The 21,333-nt window shown below is 39.7% G+C and overlaps 2 protein-coding genes and 1 pseudogene across 3 annotated transcripts; 1 reads left to right on the top strand and 2 right to left on the bottom strand.

Moving 5' to 3' along the window:
• Nucleotides 1-313: 313 nt before the first annotated feature.
• Nucleotides 314-3,314, top strand: AIP2 (RING/U-box superfamily protein). The gene is made up of 5 exons (XM_088959249.1): nt 314-761; nt 1,672-1,891; nt 2,024-2,235; nt 2,585-2,788; nt 2,983-3,314. The coding sequence occupies exons 1-5, from the start codon at nt 612-614 to the stop codon at nt 3,130-3,132; spliced, it is 936 nt and encodes a 311-aa protein (XP_088815375.1). The 5' UTR covers nt 314-611; the 3' UTR covers nt 3,133-3,314.
• Nucleotides 3,315-5,197: 1,883 nt separating this feature from the next.
• LOC148842074 (E3 ubiquitin-protein ligase RSL1-like) lies at nt 5,198-6,878 on the bottom strand (annotated as a pseudogene). Its single transcript, XR_016103822.1, has 2 exons — nt 5,921-6,878; nt 5,198-5,452 (listed from the first exon to the last, which is right to left on the bottom strand). The product of XR_016103822.1 is annotated as an E3 ubiquitin-protein ligase RSL1-like (transcript).
• A 3,889-nt stretch (nt 6,879-10,767) lies between these two features.
• LOC148842073 (E3 ubiquitin-protein ligase RSL1-like) lies at nt 10,768-12,335 on the bottom strand. Its single transcript, XM_088959050.1, has 2 exons — nt 11,171-12,335; nt 10,768-11,080 (listed from the first exon to the last, which is right to left on the bottom strand). The coding sequence occupies exons 1-2, from the start codon at nt 12,076-12,078 to the stop codon at nt 11,002-11,004; spliced, it is 987 nt and encodes a 328-aa protein (XP_088815176.1). The 5' UTR covers nt 12,079-12,335; the 3' UTR covers nt 10,768-11,001.
• Between the last annotated feature and the right edge of the window lie 8,998 nt (nt 12,336-21,333).

The following is a 21,333-nucleotide window of genomic DNA, read 5'->3' as shown; positions in this document are numbered from 1 at the left end:
AGTTTCCCATGATCGTGGCATCGTCAATGGCAACTATAGAGACGAGATTGAAGACAGAGAAGAGAAGGGAAGATGAGAAATGGGTTTCCTCCGTCCTTTCATTTTGGAGAGTTGAGAGAGAGAAAGAATGAAAGAGGACGGTGAAGGAGGGGAAAAGAAGAGAAGAAAGGGAAAACATAGAATAAATAGATTTTAAGAGAAAAAAGGGCAAAAAAAGAAGATAGAAAAAGTTTAATGGGATATTTTTGTAATTTAACGCATTCTATCATTTAACTTAATGGTCAAGGGGGATCTTTGTCTCACGGTCATAGTAAAGGGGGTCTTTGTTGCAAAAGAAAGTACACGGGTCTTTATAAGTTACCCAAAAAAATCGGCATTAGTTTCGAATTTCAACTGAAACAATGGCATTACTCTTCTCCGGATCTCCGTGGGTTTGTGGGTCGACCGCCCCGGCCCGATGCTAGAGGCTAGAGGTTTGTCAGGTACCCTGTTGCGCAAGAAACACAACACATAATAAATAGCAAATAGATGAAGAAAGGCGTAGAGGAAGAGGAAGCACAACACAGTTGGATTGGTAAGTACTACAACAGGATTGCAAAAATTCGATAAAGATGGCATCTTCTGAGGATTCGTTGAAGGAGAGATTACAAGATTTGCAGAAACAACTGGGAAAGAAACAGAAGTTTGAAGAGGCCGTCTCATCCATTAAATTTTTGCTTATTGAGACATATCCCTCTGCTTCTCCCACCCTCCGCAAACCGGTTCGTTCCTTCGCTTCTATGCACTCCCTTTTCTTTCTTTAATTCTTTCTCTTTTGCGTATGGTCTTGTTTATCGTTTCATAATCGCATTTCTTTCACACCTCCAACTATCTGAATCAATTATGGTTTTATCAATTATTTTTGTTTTGATTTTTAACCGTTCCTTTCTGGGAAATTTTTTCTGAAAATTGGAGAAGAATGGGACATTTGTTACCGGAGAACACAATCAGTCACACATATACATAATAAATTATCCAGTTCTCTAATCAATTTTAATGCCTTTGCTGAAAATTTATTTTTCCCCTTCTTAACAAAAAAAAAGGATGCTGTTTTATAACTATTATCCGTGACTTGAGCTAATCGTCCAAGCCTTTTGGAGCTGGATTTAAATTGTTTCTGTTACTGACATCCTCCCGAACTTTGACCCATTTGTGATGATCTTGCGCTGATTTGGAGGTTTACTGGTGGAATTTTTGTCTGTTATCCTTGCTATTCAAAATGGTCGAGCACTCATTTTTAGATAGGCCAACGTACTCTGCTATATTCAATCATTACTCAGCAAAGGTTGGTGGTGCATATTCAAAACACCTTCGGAGGGCAACAATGTGCTAAATAATATGGGATTCCTATCCGGATTTGGCCAAACTGTTTTTGATGTTCTCTCGTCTGATCTCAGTTATCTTTTCATTGCTGATTCTATGGGGACATAAATCCCTTGAATTTGTATTCTTCTTTCTATTAAATAATTTAATCTGTTGGATAAAAAAGATACTATTAGAGCCTTGTTTATTACAGAATTTTCATCCTCAACTTCCCCCCCCCCCCCCCCCCCCCCCCTTTCTGGTTCAGGGAAAGAAAAACAATTAGTTTAGACAGGCCTCTTATCATGAGCATGAATGTGGGTTTTGCAGATTTATTCTGCTGTTTGTAGGGTTGCAACTATTTTGCAAACAAGATACACAATACCCGGATTCTGGCTTGCTGGCCTGGGACTTTTTCAGGAGGCTGAGCGCCTTGTTCTTGAATCTTCTGAAAGGCAACACTTGAAAACCTGCATTGCAAGAGCACGTGAACATTTGCATGAGCTTGAGAATAGGCCGGAGTCCGACTCTGAACACAACAGACCTAGAGGTATTCATTTTATTGGAAATTTGGAATGCAGTCGTTTTCTCAACCCACTCGTTTGATTCCTGTGAACTTTCCTTTCATGTTCTCCGAATTTATTCTAATAATGGTTACTTTTGTTTCTGTATCTTTCTAAAGATTCAAGATATCTCTTCGAAGGGCATCTGACTGTAGATCCTGAGCCCTCACGTCCTGCATGGCTTGTGGCACAGGATTTACTGGCTACCATTTCTGCAGTTGAATCTTCTCAAGGCCAGACAGAGAATATTAACACACCAGAAATTACAGAGCAGCTGATAAATATGATTGACCCACTAGAACTAGAGGCTGTTATTCAGAATTCATTGCAGGTATTTTATACAACTAATCCATTCTTCCATACAATTTGGGACCTTGAAAAATCACATGCTTAGCTCCTTTTTTTTACTTTTTAACATTAGATAACGAGAAAATTTTGTGTAACAACCAAATTTGTGCTGGAACATTCTGAGTATTCATATTACTTGCGTACTTAAATTGTGTGGCTGTTAGTATTAGTTGAAGTTAGTTACCTTTACAGTGAAGCTTTTTATTTTTTTCTTTTTTTTCACTTGCCAACTATCTTTGGTTTCATTCTCTGTCTTTAATAAATGGCAAACTTTAGTAAGTAGCATATTGATTTTAAGGACATTCTCATATTGATCCCTCTTGAACAAATAGGAATTTGTGCATCAGAGACGGCCCCCTGCTAGTAAGGAGGTGGTTGCAAAACTTCCAATCATTACTGTTACAGAAGAAGTTCTGGCAAAATTTGGAAGTGAGACATGCTGCGCCATTTGCCTGGAAAAATTTGTTCCGAATGACAAGTTGCAGGAATTGCCTTGCAAAAACATGTTTCACCCACCTTGTCTAAAGCCATGGCTGGTAAGCTGCTTTTGCATTCACTTGTAATTAGGAAACTAAAGTAAAAAAAAAAAAAAAGAGAGATTTTACTTTTCCAACTCTTTATAACTCGGGGTTCATTATCTTTTTATTTTTTGTGTGCATACACATGCTTATGACATCTGAAATGAATGGTATTTGAAATATCAAAAAGCTCATGTTAAACCTATTGGCAGGATGAAAATAACTCCTGTCCTGTTTGTCGGTATGAGCTACAAACTGATGATTATGAGTACGAGAGGCGGAAAGAGAGGGAAAAGGAGGCTGAAGAAGAAAGGAAAGGAGCTGCAAATGCCATACGTGGCGGTGAGTATATGTATGTCTAGATGTAAAGGCTTAATTTTCAGGATAATTGTCATCCTACAATTGTATGATGCATATTTTGTACTGAAATCATATCTTTATTTCCGTTCATTTACTCCATGTTGTATCAGTTTTAGAATAACTATATTGGCTTCATTTGTGTCTTGCACAGCAACAGCCAAAAACATTTTAATGGTTCTTCCAATGAGTTGCTCTTCGTTAGTTTGCATTTTTGGTGGATGAGATAATGCTTAGAATCAAGTCACTTTAGGTGGTGTTCGGTTCCGTGTTCAACTTGTGGATGGACCGTTTTGGTCCATGCCACAGGATGAACAGGGTGTTCGGCTGGTTGTCCGCACCCCATATTATCGGCCACAACGTTTTTTTGGAGGGGTCCATCCACGGTTAAATTTTGATACCCTGCTTCACAATGATTCAAAATATTCCAATCCAATGTATATTTGATTGACCATGGCAAACCCAGTCTGTACTATTGTTTTTATTAGAATAATATTTTTAAATATTTAAAATATATTTTTTATTTTTTAGTTATTTTTATTAAATTTTATTAGAATAATATCATTTTTATTAAAATTAATATTTATTGGTTAATATTAATTTATTGATGTCTTTTTTTCAATATTTGATTGTATAAAATATAAAAATTAGATATTCATGATTATTCATAAAATGTAAATGAGATACATGGAATAAAGAAGTGTCATGTAAAAATTTCATACAATTTGCCCACATTTCAAAACAACTATAGACTATAATGTGGTGTAGATTGGTCCCTACCACAGGATGATGTGCATCAATCACACCCACCAATTTCTCATCCACGTTGTAAAACATCCCCTTTGGTTGTAATTATTCTATTTCTCAATGCCTTCTAAAAGAGAGAACACAACCACACAACCTCCTTTAAAAGGCGATTACCCAACGTTGGTCCATGCTATCTAGCATCTTCAAAGGGATGAATACAAGTTAAACAATCATCTTTAAGATTTAGGGTCCGTTTGGTTTGTAGTTAGAATCGGAATCAGAATCCTTTGGAATCAGAATCGAAATGGTCCATTTTCATAGTCTATTTGGCTCAGATAGAAATGAGAATGGGAATTAAAATCAGCAAGAGTGGGACTTCATTCCCAAGGAGAGGCGGGGAATGGCCATTCCCTCAAATGGGGGAATGCCATTCCTTCTGGAATGAGAATGAAATTTCAATTCCGTCCAACCAAACAGTTGCCCATTCCGGTTCCAATTCCAGATCCCTATTCCTGTACACCAAACGGACCCTTAATTATAAAGTTGAGAAATGTAATTCAATGAGGTCGATAATAGAATTCATAACCACGGCAACTTAAAAGGGTGGGTGGAGACTGTGGAGTGACTGGAGTCGCATGCAATTACTGAATTGGGAATAGCTGCTATACCGTTGATTGCTCATATTTCCTTTTGCCCTTGTTTAGTCACTCTAACTCGGGCTGCCTGGCGAGTCTCAGCCCATGTCAATCCGCAATACTGAAGCAGAATTCAAAGCCGAAATGTACCACAAATAATAGCCCCTAAAGGTGGTTTGAAGGTGTGAATTGAAAACTAAAACCTTGACAGGAAAACTAATAAAAGAAGTATTGATCTGGCACGCATGTGATGTTCAAACTTGAAATGGATTTGCCATATGTTTCTCATTTGAGAGTTGGGAGTTGGGACTCAGTTCCTTTGAATTTCAAAATTAAAACTCATAGGAATCCCCATGGCCATGATGATGTTCACTCGAATGACCTGGCAATTTGTCTTTGGAGATCATATCTCCATTAGTCCCACTGCACATGCCATAAAATATTTTACTGGTAGCTAAAGCTATTGATTGGTGGCTATGCTGGCATTTAAGAACTACTAGTAGTAATTCCTTGCCTGGTATCAATCTTCCATTCTGGCCGGGGCTGGGGAAATGCGAGTCCACAGTCCAGTCTTGCTTGTTAGCGGGTTCCATACAACAATCTATGGACCATAACGTCAACAAACCTAATTAATTATGAAAATTAATTAAAAAAAAGACCAAATAAAATGGCAGGTTCACTCAAGTAATCACAACCAAAATAAAACACAATGTTTAGACTAAGATAAGAGCTTTCAACAGTTGGATTATCAACCCTTAAGTTACCAAAAAAATAAAAAGACAAAGACGGTTTACCAGTGCGTAAATACATATATTCAAAAAAGAGAGGAATAGGACTTCCATACAATTTCAATTTCTAGAAAGTACGGTTACATGTAGCACAGTAATGGTAGGTATGATCTTTTGATGGTGTTCCGCACTTGTAACAGAAAGCAAATCCACACCTGTGTCCATCATTAAATTTAAATTGGTAATCACTTATATAAAATTATGTAAATAGTTTAATTGACATGAGAAAAAAATAGGTAAATAGTTTAATTGGTAATCACTTCTATAAAGTTAAATTGTTCCTTCCCCTTTTTTGTTTAATTAAGAAAAAGAAACACAGGACGATATATGTTCTGTTACATTAGATAGACTCAATGGAAGTAATGCAATAAGTTCTGTTTGTTTGTTACTTTGAAATTTGGTGTGGAAAAGGGTGGGAATCAGAAAGGACGGGATAAGAAGAAGAAAATCTGTACCTCTCTCTCTCTCTCTCTCTCCATTTTTCCCTCTTTCGGCACTCTCCTCTCTTGCTAAAATTTTCCGGTTTCCTCAGTTAAATAAAGGAGGATTATATTACAGGCGGAGTCATGAAAAACAAAAATTATGTATATCTAAGTAAAAGTTGAGAAAGAGAGAAAAAATACCTGCATTTCATATACAAGCAACCATCCGACTTCTCGACGTAGAATTTGCACATTGGACACCTCTGCCATGCCTTCTCTTTGGCAAGGGCCATCACCTTGAGATCTTCCCTCCCTCTCTCATCCTCGTTTAGTTTCTGAAACTCCTCGCAACTGATGTTGCCATGCCATGGCACCTTACACTTGGCGCAGAAAAGTCTTCGGCAACTTGGACACTCGGATTCCTTAATGATCTCCCCTCCATCGTCCATCAGCAAAGCGGAACAGTTGCTGAAAGGACAGTAAAATTTCTGGGGTCCAGGAATCAGAGACTAACAAAGAGCATCTCCCCACCGAACAAACACTTGGTTGGGGATAATCGATCGGCAACTCTCAGGTTCCAAAACCTCCTTACAGTTGAAGGCGGGGCAGATAACCTTGGTGACGTTCTCTTCGACCTTGGCAGCCACATGTTTGCTTATGCAGTCAGAACAAAAGGAGTGTGAGCACTTGTTAATGCCTCTGAACATCTCTTGATGCGATTTGGTTTCCATGCAAATCTCGCAGAAGCTTGCCGAAGACCCACCTTCAATTTGTTTTGAATTTTTGTTTTCGTTGGTATATTGTTTTTTCTCAATTGTTGTGCATGATGATGATTCGACATTTCCAGCAAATGAGTTATGCGATGAAACGACGGACGATACAAGTACCTCTTGCAGCTGTAACTCCTCTGTGTATTTCTCATCAGATATTGCTGCTGCTGCTATGGGGTTCATCTCATTGTCATTGTCATGGTTACCATTTTCATTTGAGAGTTGTGCTAATAAGCAGAAGAAATCATCGGATTCAGAAGAGTTCGAGATCGAGGAGGATGATGTTTCCATGGGCCCTTCACCTTCCCTTCTGCTTTTTCTCAATCTCAGATGGAAATGGAAGAACTCCAAATGCTTCTGAGTTTTGATTTTAATAGACAAGACAGCTGTCAATGCGGATTCTTTTCTACTGTTAGTTAAAATGAGATAAAATCGGGGGAAGTGTGGAGTGAAAGACAAAGTGGATAATGACATAAACGTTTCTACTTTCGAGAGGTAGCGAATTCTCTTCGAGAATGACGGTTCAGTTCAGGATCAGAATATGCATTGAGCCTGTATCTATTTTTTCGATTTTATTTTCTATAATTTCTCATTTTATTTTCTTGTGTGCGTATTCGGTATTCTCAATGGGCGGCTGCAGATGCCGCCGTGGCCGTGCACTCAGAGTGTTCGCACGGATTTTGCCTTCTTCGGGAGAGGATACCCGGGTTTTAGAGTCTGCGTTCTTTGCACCATGCACCGGACGCGTGAACCCACCAGTAGGAGTTATCGCATTAGCATTTTGAGTTTTGTCAGACGCGTGAATCCACCAATAAGAGTTACCGCGTCAGTATTTTGAGTTTCGGCTTTAGTTAACGGGCTTTTTGACGTTAGTAACTAAAATCCGATTGAACCGAACACAAAAGGACAAAAAATAAACCAAACCACTCAAGGATTTCATTTGGACTCCTTCCTTTCCTTCACCGAGCCTTAACTTATAAACATTCACATCCCACCGGCGATTTCATTATACACCGGCGTTCGTAGACGCAAAATCCACTAGCAGCTGTCCGGCGGTAAGTGGTCAATATTCTTCTTATTTTTCTTCCTCCCATTACTCTTCCTCCTCTCTTTGTTCCTCTTCTTCCAATCTTATTCTTCTTCCTCTTTTATGAGCTCACTAATGTGAACTATTTTATGCAAGCTCAGTTCCACTGCTGCATGTCCTTCCAAATTTATGAATGTTTTTATTAATCTCTCTCTCTAACGGCCTGATTAATGGCTGCATCTCTTTCTAGTAACTTTACTAGGATGAAAAATAACAAGAAGAGGATTTGTTTCCTCTAGGCTCTGATTTTTCCCTTTTGGTTTTATTGCTTTAAAAGTAATTAGTGATAAACCTTTCGAATTTTTCTCTGATCTTTGATTTCATAGTTTATGCCTTCATCTTCTTGTATTGTCAAAAGCCTCTCTAAAAGCCTTTTCCGTGAAAGCAAAAAACTGGTCCGAATCATCTCATTGATTCTTAAAACAGTTTGCAGATGTCAGCAACATGGAAGCTTGTTATACCCTCGTCGGTGGGATGTGAGATGTTTCTGGGTTAGGGCTTGGTGGAGGAGAGGAGGAAGAGGAAGAGGGAGTTTAAAGAAGGAAGAAGATTCTCTTCTTACCGATAGACCGCCGCCGGTGGATTTCGCGTCCACGAATGCCAGTGTAAAGTGAGATTGTTTGTGGGATGTGGGATGTTTCTGGGTTAGGGCTCGACAAAGGAGAGGAGGAAGGTGGAGTTCAAATGGATTTAATGTATTTTTTGTCCTTCTGTATCCGGTTCAACCGAATTCCAATTGCTAACGGTAGAACGCCCGTTAACTAAAACCAAAATTCAAAATGCTACGGGTAGTTCTTATTGGTGGGTTCATGCGTCCAGTGCACCCATGGGTGCACAGAAAGGGTGCACAGAACACGGACTCCTCTCCCAGTGGAATTCGGGTTAACTGAACACTTTAGGTGTTCAGCGGGCAGTGGATGATGGAGCACGCTCTAGAATTCCTTGGTCAATGACAGTTCAGACATTGGGCTGATTAGGTTGGTTGGTCGGTCAAACTAAAAAAACTGTCATTGTGTTTGGGACATTTTTATTCGAGGTGAGTATTTTGATGCTTAATTTAGCGATGAATGTATGAGATAGCTAAAAAGCGAGAAAGTTAGAGAATTTGAGAGATAAATTGTACATCTTTTCTCTTATCAATTGGGTGTCTTTATATAGGCACCGGTTGTCATGGGCTTCACATAGCGCGTCCGAGATCTCCACCTTGTCTCATTCGGAGGTAATTTTATGCCTCCAAATTCGAAGGAGATCGACCTCCACGTCACGTAGGTTGCCAATCGGGTCTTAGGCAAGTCACCTCCTATGCCGACTTGACCCTGTTAAGATGTCCGTAGGTCGGCTCAGATGATGTGGCTCTAGAACAATTGAAGGTGGGCGAAGTGTGCCTGAGGTGTTTCTGAAATGCCATGAGACAGTTTCAGGGTGTTACGTGTCACTAGAAACTACCCTCATCAAAAGATGCAGCCCAATGTATTTAAGTACTGGCTTAGTTTATTTTTTTGTTAAATACGGGTCCCATGAACAGTTAAAGCGTTCATCTTTCTCTTGAGGATGTCCAACTCCAACGAAGTAAGGCTACAATTTGGGCCAGGTTGGCTCAAACCCAACTCAAAAAAGTCGGGTTGGATTGGGTCGAGTTGATGCTTGGATTAGGGTTAGGGTTGAAATTCATGAATCCGACTTTATTTCGGTTAGGGTTAGGGTTGACCCCTTGGGCAATCTGAACCCAACTCTACAGTATATGTCACACACACACACATATATATATATATATATATTATCATATACATTGATTTTTTAGATGTAAGATAGTTGTATAGCCATCACCACATAGTATCATGTCTTTCTTTTAAGATAAATCACTTCACTTAATCCTAAATGTAAAGACTAAAACCTTAATAACATATTTTATATTTTTTGAATATTTTATTCTTTGTCTCCTCTCTAATGTTTGGCACCTATAAAATATCTATCATAAATCATAACTCATAGTAAATTATAGTCATTTCAAACATTTAATTTTTCAATTTTGTACTAAAAGAACCAATAAAAACATCAACTAATTAAACATAGGATTAACATATATAGTGAAAAGTGAGTTAAGATTTGAGATTGAATAGTTTTATGAGATTTTAAGGGATAGGAAGAAGGTTAGGTAGATCAGATTGAAGGTCGGGTTGGATTAAGGTTAAGGTTAGGGTTGGGATTGGCGTCAACCCAACCCAACTCGATTCGACTTGCAGCCTTACAGCGAAGTGTGGGTTAATGGGGTTGAATTTTTTTTGCATGTAAAAAAATAATCTTACTTATCAGTTGACAATGAATACAGTCTCTGCCGGTGATAGCAGGGATGGGACGGATCAAATCCCGATTGTCATGATGAGGGGTTTTTTACGATCCACTCCACCTCAAAATTCATCGTACAGTTTGGATCAGTATCAAGGGGAAGATGCCAGTGGAAATAAGCGTAAATACATTTGGGAAAAAATTTTCCCAATTCTGAAGTGGAATGATCCGTAAAAATCCCCACGAGGAGTCAATTGGTATGGGCGTATGGGCCCATGGGGATAGGGATTGGGTTAGGGGGTATATAGCGATGCTAGTTTCACTTTGTAAATACGATTTCGCTCCTTCCATCTTAGCCATTAAAGAAGGATCTAGGATCTAATTCTCATGTTAACATATAACTTCATCAAAAATCTATGTTGCGGAAAGATATTGATATTCATTGGTTACAAGTTAAAAAAACCGTATTTTTTGGAAAAAAAATCTATGTTGCCGGATTGGAAGAGCTGTGACCAATCAACTTCCCCCGGTCAATTTTCTTAAAAACACCAAGCAAAAACTAAATACATATACAAATTGTGCAAAATAATGATATAAAACAGAGATATGAAAAGCAAGAAAAAAAGAGAATAGAAAATTTTCCAATTAATACTCTTTGTTTTGGGTTTAATATCATTTTAATCCCTAAACTTTAAAACGCCACAATTCAATATCCATATTTTGGTCCCTAGACAATACATTAATCATGTCTTATGATTACACTTTCTTTTACTTTTTTTTTTTCAATCAATTAGACTGTAAATTGATTACACCGAAAAAATAAACAAATCAGTTCTTTAATAATTAATGTTGTCTTTAGTGGCAAGAATTTGGAATTTTTTTTACGCAAAGAAAAATCTAGACAATTTTGGTAAGTAGAAACTCATTGAAACATTCACATAAATTGATTAAGACTTGCATAAACCTTCAATTCATAGTGGCACACCAGAATCGTTCTAGTTCCACACCCTAATTTAAAGTTTAAACATACATCTACAATTAAACTGAGATGTCATTCATTATAATTCAATCCTCACCATCCATCCAGTACTCCAACGAAACTGTTTTCGTTTCTTTCTCTCCCAACTTTATTACTAGATCTATTCGCTCCGGCAACCTCCATGATTTTCAGATGGTGACCATCTACGGCCGCATCCATAACAGAATTCAAACTTACACCTGCAAAAAGTGAAAAAGAAAAAAAACAAATAATTAAGGCAAAGATAAGCACAATTAAACAAAGCCCCTTGAGGTGTGTTTTGCGATGACCTGCAAGTAATATGTAAACAACCATCTTTCTTCTCCACAAAGTAGTGACACTGTGGACATCGCCTCCATTTCTTGTTGTTAGCAAGTTCTATCATCATGAGATCTTCTTTCTTTCTGTCACCCTCATTCAAACTATGAAACTCCTCACACCCAATTCCCGAATGCCATGGAACCTTACACTGAGCACAAAACAATCTCCGGCAATTGGGGCACTCCGACTGTTTGACAACTTGTCCTCCATCGTCCAGTAGCATTACCGAACAGTCCGTGAAAGGACAAAAAATCTTCAGTGACCCTAGAATAACTGACTCGCACAGGGCTTTACCCCATCGATCAAACACTTCTTCTGGGACAATTGCCCGACAATGATAAGGGTCCAGCAACCCTTCACAATTCACATCTGGGCACTTTACCATGTTAACGTTCTCCTGGATTTTTGCTGCGACATATTTGCATATGCAGTCGGTACAGTAGGAATGAGTGCATGTCTTGTTTTTGAACATCTCTGCTGCCGCTTTGCCTTCCATGCAAATCTCGCAGAAGCACTGAGAGGACTCACCGGGTTCTATTTTTAGTCTTTTGATCATTAGTTTCGTATCTATCCTGTGCTTCTCTTGTGCCTCCAATCTGGATACTTCATCTCCCATTTGAGAACAGCCGACCTCTTCCATGGGCGGTTCTACTATTCCCAACGAGCCAGCATCCATTTGAGAAGACGTGATACCTTCCATGAGCTGTCCTTCCATTGTCGATGATCCAGCAGCTGCCATTCGAAAAGAGATTATTGAGGACATTAGAACTTCCTGAAACTGCAACTCTTCTGCGTATTTTTCGTCTGATATGGGAAACATCACCTCTCCATCTGCGAAAGCAGATAAGTAAAGTTCATCCAAAAGTGGGTTTTCCATCGAGGAGTGATTGAAACCTTGAATATTACAAGAATGAGAGAGTAGTTGTAGTAGGTGGTAGTGGTGGTGAAATGGAATTAGAGAGTCAAGGCACTACCAGGTTCTGGGAGGCATGCATATATATATATATATGCTTTGCTCATAAGTTTTATGTCTACATGTTTAATAGCAAGTACTGGAGATAGAATTACAAAGTGGAGATTGAGATTTGAGAGAGGACATAGATTTGTAGATCATCATCTCTAACTTGTTGTTTTACATGATTATTTATGATATATCCTTAATATATATTGCTTTGAGTTAATTTGTTTGGAGTAAGGGGCAAGGAAGGGAATATCATTTATTACTAACAATTCATTCTCCTCTCCTACTGTGATAATTTTGAACTCAAAACAAGTTTTATTATCTGTAACATTTTTCCATCCATCTCTTGTCCCTTTACATTTTTGTTTAATCAAACATATCCATCCACCGTTTTATGTCACCATTCATAGTGAATAATTAGGATTGCATATATTCAAAAACTAAAAAGAAAAAGATGAAGTGGGGGCTTAACTAATAATAGTAATAAATACGGAAAAGAAGAAATAAAGAACTAAAACTTCTAGTTATGCATGCAAGGAAAAAAAAAACATAAAATAAATTGAATTCCTTGGCCATTAAGACAACATAAAGTCACATTTTGCCCATAGCCGAAAGATAAAAAGAGAATTTTTTATTTATAGTTTGTGTCAAATGAACCTAGCTAGCTAGCATCCATGTGACGTAGTACATCAATACTTTTACAGCTAACAATGGAAAAGCAAAAATCACCCCATAGTGACACTTTTTTTTTCCAAAAGGAAAAAAAAAATCTAAAAAGAACCAACAGAAATTAATCAAAGGCAAAATATACTCCAGGTTGATGGCTTGTGCAAAATTAAATAGGATTGTCATCTCACCAGTTTTAACTAATAAATTCTGTAGATAAAATGTATGAAATTGGATCACCTACATGTTTGGAAATTAAACACGAAATGGGAAATGAAATGAAGAGGAGGAAGGGGAAGATTAATTAAGCAGGCTTTTTTGAATGAAAAATGTTAAGCATAATTTTTTTTTTCTGCCATAAAAAATGCACCTTACACCACAGAGATGGAATATCCCTGCATGGCATCCACTGTACCACCAGATAGCTAATCTATTTTCATATATGCCTTACAAATATTATGTCTTTCTAAGTGGATCCTCCATTTATCATAAAACTATAAACAATCTCCAATTTCATTAATATATATATTAAAATTGGTTTGAATATCATTCGCTGGAGTTATTTTGTTCACGATATATAACATCAGTCATTTCTAGTTCAGTAATCTGATTATTTTAGATTAATTACTAATTGCATGAGATAATCACATGGATCCCAATCTGATCTGAATCCGACAGATAAGATTCAATTCAAATCCATTGCAACTCTAATCTATCAAAATATGTGGACCCCACATATAATATTGTGATACGTGCATGCATGCAGCAGCTGAAGACCCGGTCAAAGTGGATAGCAGCAGAAGACCCGGTCATGTTAGCTCTTAGTTGGGATAAGCCTTATCCATTCAGTTTTAATTCTGTTAGAATAGATAAATCTTCAATAATGTTCCTAGATAAGTGCATTATGTTTCCTAGATAAGTGCATTAGATAAGTCTTCAATTCCTGTTCCTAGATAAGTGCATTTTGTTTCCTAGATAAGTGCATTCTGTTTTTTTGTTGATAAGCTCCTAAGATTAAGGGGCAGTAGTTCCTATTTCTACTCCCAGTTTGTAGCACCATAAGGCTATAAATATAGCCTGAATGAATGGAGTTGGCATTGGCTTTTCTACAAACAAACTCTCTCTCTCTCTCTCTCTCTCTCTCTCTCTCTCTCTCTCTCTCTCTCTCTCTTTCCTCCTTATTCTAGATCCTTCTCCCTCTTGTTAGATAACTTGAGCGTATCATTGGTATCAGAGCCGGTTCGACCATGGACACCCGTGGAAAGACTAACGCGGAGTTCCGCAATGAGGTCAATGAAACCTTAGCACGACATGAGTCGAGCTTCGACCAAATGAACACTGTCTTGCAAGCAGTGTTAACTGAACTCCAAGCCCTTCGAGCCTCACGAACCACTCCCAATACCACTCCCGAGACCAACCCCTTCGCCCATGAAGAATCCTCACAGCCCCATACTTCCCGTTCAAGCTCCACCCATGACCACCCTCATCAACACGTCAAGCTGTCATTCCCAAAATTTAATGGGGATGATCCGAGCGGTTGGATTTACAAGGCGGAGCAGTATTTTGAATTTCAAAATATTGTTCCGGACCAACAGGTGCAGCTAGCTTCCTTCCATTTGGAAGGCATCGCCTTACAGTGGCACAGGTGGTTGACCAAGCATCGCGGACCGCTCACATGGGAAGAACTCTCCAAAGCGGTGTTATAACGGTTCAGCCCCACCGACTACGAGGACCCATCAGAGGCATTAACCCGCCTAAAGCAAACCACCACTGTGACGGCTTATCAAGAAGCCTTCGAGAGGCTATCTCACCAAGTTGACGGCCTGCCCGAGAGCTTTCTCATTGGCTATTTCATTGCAGGACTTCGTGATGACGTTCGTTTAGATGTGAAGATCAAGCAGCCTCGAACTTTGATAGAGGCGATTGGAGTGGCCCGGTTAATTGAGGAACGAAATCACTTACAGCGGAGAGCTAGCCAACCGATTCGGTCCCCATCAGCCATGACAACCCAGAAGGCGTCGTCCAACCCCATGGCCGGTGTACTTGGGCCTCCACCAAGCTCGCGCGCGAACCAGGTTTCCAGTGCTCCTTCCTCAACATTCCGGCGACTCACCAACCAGGAGGCGCGAGAACGTCGTGAGAAGGGGCTGTGTTACTACTGTGATGAGAAGTTCACCTCCGGCCACCGTTGTGCACGTCCACAACTGTTCATGATTGAGGATCCGAAACCGGCGGACGCGGAGACTGTCGAATCAGAGGAGGAAAACCAAGAAGCCATCCCTGAAATCTCCTTCCACGCTATTGCAGGAGCTGAGCACCCGCAAACCATACGTGTTCTTGGGAAACTGAAAAACAAGAACGTGACCGTATTAATTGATGGCGGCAGCATCCACAACTTCATTGACCAAGCCATCGTCTCCAAGCTCGGGTTGCCAGTGAACCGAGACAAGAAATTTCAAGTTATGGTGGCCAACCGTGAAAAGATCGAGTGTATGGGGCAGTGCCGATCTCTCACCCTCGCCATTTAAGGACACCCTGTTACCGCTGACTATTATGTTCTTCCCGTCGCAGCATGCCAGTTGGTGTTGGGAGTACAGTGGCTAGAGACGCTTGGACCCGTCGAGATGGATTACAAACAACTAACCTTGACGTTCAAAAAGGAGGGACTCTCTTGCACCTTCCAAGGATTGGGACGAGCCAGCATCGAAGCCTTAACCAACAAGGAATGCAATGGGTTACAAGGTACGGGATTTTTTTTTCAAATAGTTCCTTCACATAGCAGCGGCCAACCAGGTTTTCTTCCACCCGAGATGGACCACCTTCTCACCGAATTTTCCCATGTGTTTGAGCCGCCCACAAGCCTGCCTCCTAAACGACCACATGACCACCGGATTGCACTGCTTCCCGACAAAGGACCGGTGAGTGTGAGGCCATATCGATACCCATATTACCAGAAGACCGAAATAGAGAAGATGGTGAAGGAGCTTTTGCAGACAGGGCTGATAAGACCAAGCAATGGCCCATTCTCATCGCCGGTTTTGCTAGTGAAGAAGGTTGATGGAGCTTGGCGGTTTTGCGTGGATTACCGAGCACTGAACGAAATCACTATTAAAAACAAGTATCCTATTCCCGTGATTGATGAATTATTAGATGAGCTCTACGGCACCAAATTTTACTCCAAACTAGATCTACGGTCGGGATACCATCAGATTCGAGTGCAAGAAGAAGACGTTCCTAAAACGGCTTTCCGAACACATGAAGGGCATTACGAGTTCTTAGTGATGCCGTTCGGCTTGACGAATGCACCTGCAACTTTTCAAAGCCTCATGAACGACCTCTTCCGCCCATACCTTCGGAAATTTATTTTGGTCTTCTTCGACGACATTCTGGTTTATTCTAAATCATGGGAAGACCACCTATCTCATTTGAGAGTTGTTCTAACTGTATTATCCTCTAACAAATTATTTGCAAAAATGTCAAAATGTCAATTTGGGGTTTCGCAGGTCGAGTACTTGGGTCATGTAATTTCAGAACAAGGCGTGTCCGTTGATCCAGCCAAAATACAAGCTGTTCTCGCATGGCCTACACCGACATCAGCAAAGGGGGTCCGTGGCTTCCTCGGGTTAGCAGGATATTACCGGAAGTTCATCCGCGACTTCGGAAGCATTGCAGCTCCCTTAACCCAACTGTTGACCAAAGGGGGATTTCAATGGAACGAGGCAGCAGAGCTGGCCTTTCAGCAATTGAAGAAGGCACTCACTTCACCGCCAATCCTACGTCTACCAGATTTCTCCCAAAGGTTTGTGATTGAATGCGATGCGAGTGGAACCGGGATTGGCGCCATCCTCATCCAACAAAACCGACCGGTGGCCTACTTCAGTGAAGCATTGAAAGGTTCAGCCTTGGCATTATCCACCTATGAGAAGGAGATGTTAGCTATTGTCAAAGCCGTTAAGAAATGGCGCCCATATCTGCTTGGGAAACCATTCACAGTCCGCACCGACCAAAAAAGTCTTAAATATTTACTCGAGCAGAGGATAACCACACCAGCACAAACGCGGTGGCTGCCAAAGATACTGGGCTACGACTATGAGATCGAGTATAAAAAAGGGGCTGAGAACCAAGGTGCGGATTCCTTTTCATGTATGGCTGAATTTCAGCTTCTTTCCATCTCTATACCACACGCAGACTAGTGGCCGACGCTACAAGAAGAGGTCAAACAAGACACCTTTTATGGGGAATTGATGAAAAAGCGACCCTCCCACAAGTTGCTTCAACGGGATGGGGTATGGTTCAAGGGGGACAAGATTTATTTGAGCCCCACCTCCACCTTGATTTCAAAGGTGGTGGCGGACTGCCACTCATCCCCTGTAGGGGGACACTTTGGGTTTCATAAGACCCTTTCTCGCATCAAGCACAACTTCCTTTGGCCCCACATGCGTCGGACGGTGAAGGAGTTCTTGCAACAATGTGACGTATGTCAGCGCTTCAAAACAGATTGCACGAGACCAACGGGATTGCTTCAGCCATTACCAATTCCTACTCAAATGTGGACAGACATCTCCATGGACTTCATCGAAGGATTGCCTTCCTCCAATGGGTACACGGTTATCATGGTAATTGTGGATCGGTTGACAAAATATGCCCACTTCATTCCCTTAAAACACCCATTCACTGCCACCACAGTCGCGAAGGCATTTGTTTCCAACGTTGTCCGCCTACACGGAGTACCAACATCCATTGTTAGCGACCGTGACAAGGTATTCATCAGCTCATTCTAGCAGACACTTTTTCAGATGCATGGGACAAAATTGTGTATGAGCTCCAGTTACCACCCCCAAACCGATGGGCAAACCGAAGTTGTTAACCGGACGTTGGAGCAATATCTACGGTGCTTTGCAGGTGACCAGCCGCGAAAATGGGTAGAGTGGGTTCCTTGGGCAGAATACAGCTACAACACCTCCACTCACTCTTCCACCAAAATGACACCCTTCGAAGCAGTCTACGGAATCCCACCCCTTAGTCTCCTGACCTATGTACCGGGTACAGCTCGAGTAGGGGCAGTTGACGAATACTTGCGTGACCGGGACATCATCCTACGCGAGCTACAACATAACCTCCAGGTAGCCCAGAACCAGATGAAATGTCAAGCGGACCAGCACCGACGAGAAGTCTCGTTCGTAGCAGGTGACTTCGTGTATGTGAAGCTACAGCCTTACCGGCAGACCTCGGTGGCGTTTCGACGTTCCATGAAGCTCGCCCCACGTTATTTTGGGCCATACCCAATCATCGAGAAGATTGGTCCAGTAGCCTACCGCTTAGCCTTGCCCCCCGGCTCTCAAATCCACAATGTGTTTCATGTCAGTTTGCTGCGGAAGCACTTGGGACCCATCACCCCTACTTCCACTCAGCTTCCTCCAATCTCGGATACTTCAACCATCCTACCCCAACCGGAAGCAATCCTGGATCGCCGTATTATTCACAAGGGCAAATACCGGCCAAAATCCGAAGTCTTGATCAAATGGATTGGGGCGCCAGCTGAGGATGCAACCTGGGAGAATGAATGGCGCTTCAGAAAAGCTTATCTCGACTTCCTTGCGGACAAGGGTCCTTCAGGGGGGGAGGAGAATGATACGTGCATGCATGCAGCAGCCGAAGACTCGGTCAAAGTGGATAGCAGCAGAAGACCCGGTCATGTTAGCTCTTAGTTGGGATAAGCCTTATCCATTCAGTTTTAATTCTGTTAGAATAGATAAGTCTTCAATTATGTTCCTAGATAAGTGCATTATGTTTCCTAGATAAGTGCATTAGATAAGTCTTCAATTTCTGTTCCTAGATAAGTGCATTCTGTTTCCTAGATAAGTGCATTATGTTTTTTTGTTGATAAGCTCCTAAGATTAAGGGGCAGTAGTTCCTATTTCTACTCCCAGTTTGTAGCACCATAAGGCTATAAATATAGCCTGAATGAATGGAGTTGGCATTGGCTTTTCTACAAACAAACTCTCTCTCTCTCTCTTCTCCCTCTTATTAGATAACTTGAGCGTATCATATTGTAGATCTGTGGTGCATAATGGATTGGTAAGAAAAATAAATATGCTTAGTTTTTTTTGTTTAATTTATTATTTTATATAATTTGTAACAATTTGACATTGATTGGATTAACCAATAAGCTCGTTTACGTAAAGAAAAGGTGATTCTTTTTTTTTTTTGGAGGCTCGATTTGGCCGGTTATAAACGAAGCACTGAGAATTTAAAAATGAAAAGGGTGATTTTGGTGTTCGGTTTATGGTTGAAAAAATGGTTGTGTTCCAAACCACAACCATACCACCTCTTTTTTAAAAAATGATTTTTAATCAATTTTGCTATGTATAGTGGTGATTGTTTTATAAATCATATAGAACCATAACTTTTGTTATGTTCATGGTTCATTTTTTTTAACTCAATACATTGTCACCTGTTTTGTGTAATAGAAATTCATCTATCACCATTCAATTTTGATCATACGGCCATTTATCATCATGTCAACAATTATATATCACATTAAAATATAATATAATATACAAAAAATAAATATCATCGTCATCACCCAAGCCTTATCTCACTTATACGGAGTCAGCTACAACTACACAGAATCTTATTTCACCAATCTGTTCTATTTAATGTTATATCCATGTATAATAATATATATATATATATATATGTATGCATTATTTTATATTATGTGGTAACATCCCTCAAATACACAAAATCACTTAGTCACATCAGCCTTCTTTTTGAATCATATTGTTGAGTTAAAAGATATTTTTCAGTCTTTTTAGAACACTGATTGTGTTTGTGAACCAAAAGGAATATGAACACAACCCCAGAAATCTCTCTCTAGAATGCAAGACAAATACAAAAAGGCGTTAACCAAAGTTTGGGTTCCATCTTTAAAATAATGATATTTTCATCCATGGAAGGGGCAAAACAGGGATTATGACAAAATGTATGATGCAGTGGAAACGGTCTTAAAACGTTTCACTAATGGAGGATCCAACACTAATAGTTTTGAAAGCCGCAGTGTACATATAAGTAATTTGCCCTTTATTTTCCTTTTTTTTCTACTCATAATTCTCTTTATGATGTTTCACATAGTCAAATTTTGTGATAAATGGGAGCGGTGTATGCATATCTAACAGCGATCTACAAAGCAATTTGTTTTGCAGCTCCCTTATTATCTGCTTGTGGATTAGGCCTTGAATGGAACACTACGGATTTCCAGTCCAATTTCCACGACTCTGTTTTTCCTTTTCCAAGCAAAAGAGAATGCCCACAACTCTTTATGCCCCCACACTTTACCCGCTTGAATTACAGACACAAATAACCATCTTATTGTGAGATGTGCGGCTGAAGTATACCATGGGCAGGGCGTGGGTAGAAAAGGAGCAGTAAATCTTGGTTCTGAGTGGAAGAGAGAAAATGGCGTTTCATGGCCTTCTTTTGATATTTTAAGCCCCATTTGTTTGTAACGGTGAAGTTTATTTGGGTAAGTGCATTTTAAGATTCTCAGAAAAATAATAAAATAACATTTCTATTCATCAAAAGTAACTACTAAAATGAGTAAAATGGTCCATCAAGTTTTATAAAAATTTTTCCCAGTTAGAAAAGTTACTTATTAAGGATATGAGTAAATTTTATCCCAAAAAGTAAAAATAACTTTACCGTAGGACCTATTGTTTAATGCAAAACGAACATAGAAAAATTAGTGAATGAAAAAAATTTACCCATTAACCAAACTTTTGGGAGTGGGGACACGAACAAACAGACTCAACTCAACCGCTCAGAAGTGTAACAGCTTAAACATCTAATGCCTCATTGGATAAGTGTTACTTATCCACTTAAGGATATGGGTAAATTTTATTCAAAAACGTAAAAATAACTTTACTGTAGGACCTATTGTTTAATGCAAAAAGAACTGAATGAAAAAAATTTACCCTTTAACCAAACTTTTCCATATATATTTAACTACAAACCAATGAGGCATTAGATGTTTAAGTTGTAACACTTCTGAGCGGTTGAGTTGAGTCTGTTTGTTCGTGTCCCCACTCCCAAAAAACTTTTTTTTTTTTTGATAACTAAGAAGCAGAATTATAACGGCTGAAAATTAATAGTGGTGCACATGCACATCAGATACCGCAATTTATGCAATGATCGCAAGATAAGGGAGTTTGGCTTGCTGATGAAGGATAATAATACTGCATCTTTTGTTTCCGTTGGTTAATGAAGTTTATTTAGTTATCAAAAGATTAAAAAAAAAAAAGAGTTGAGCTGATTAAGAAAGAAAATGTTGTATCAAGATCGAAAGGTAGTCAGTAGTTATTGGTACTGAATCATTAACCAACGTCTTACAAGCAATTTACCAAGCACCTGGCCTGACATCTCCTTGGAATTGAGAGTAACGTATTTGAATTATTCCAATGGTTAAGAAACAAATGAGAAAGAGTTGGAAATATTCCTGCTATCAGC

This window comes from Nelumbo lutea, chromosome 8 (genome assembly GCF_056320005.1).
Source record: "Nelumbo lutea isolate HS-2025 chromosome 8, American lotus-T2T, whole genome shotgun sequence".
Classification (NCBI taxonomy): domain Eukaryota; kingdom Viridiplantae; phylum Streptophyta; class Magnoliopsida; order Proteales; family Nelumbonaceae; genus Nelumbo; species Nelumbo lutea.
Note: the sequence above shows the minus strand (reverse complement) of the source record. Positions and strands in the feature narration are given on the sequence as shown.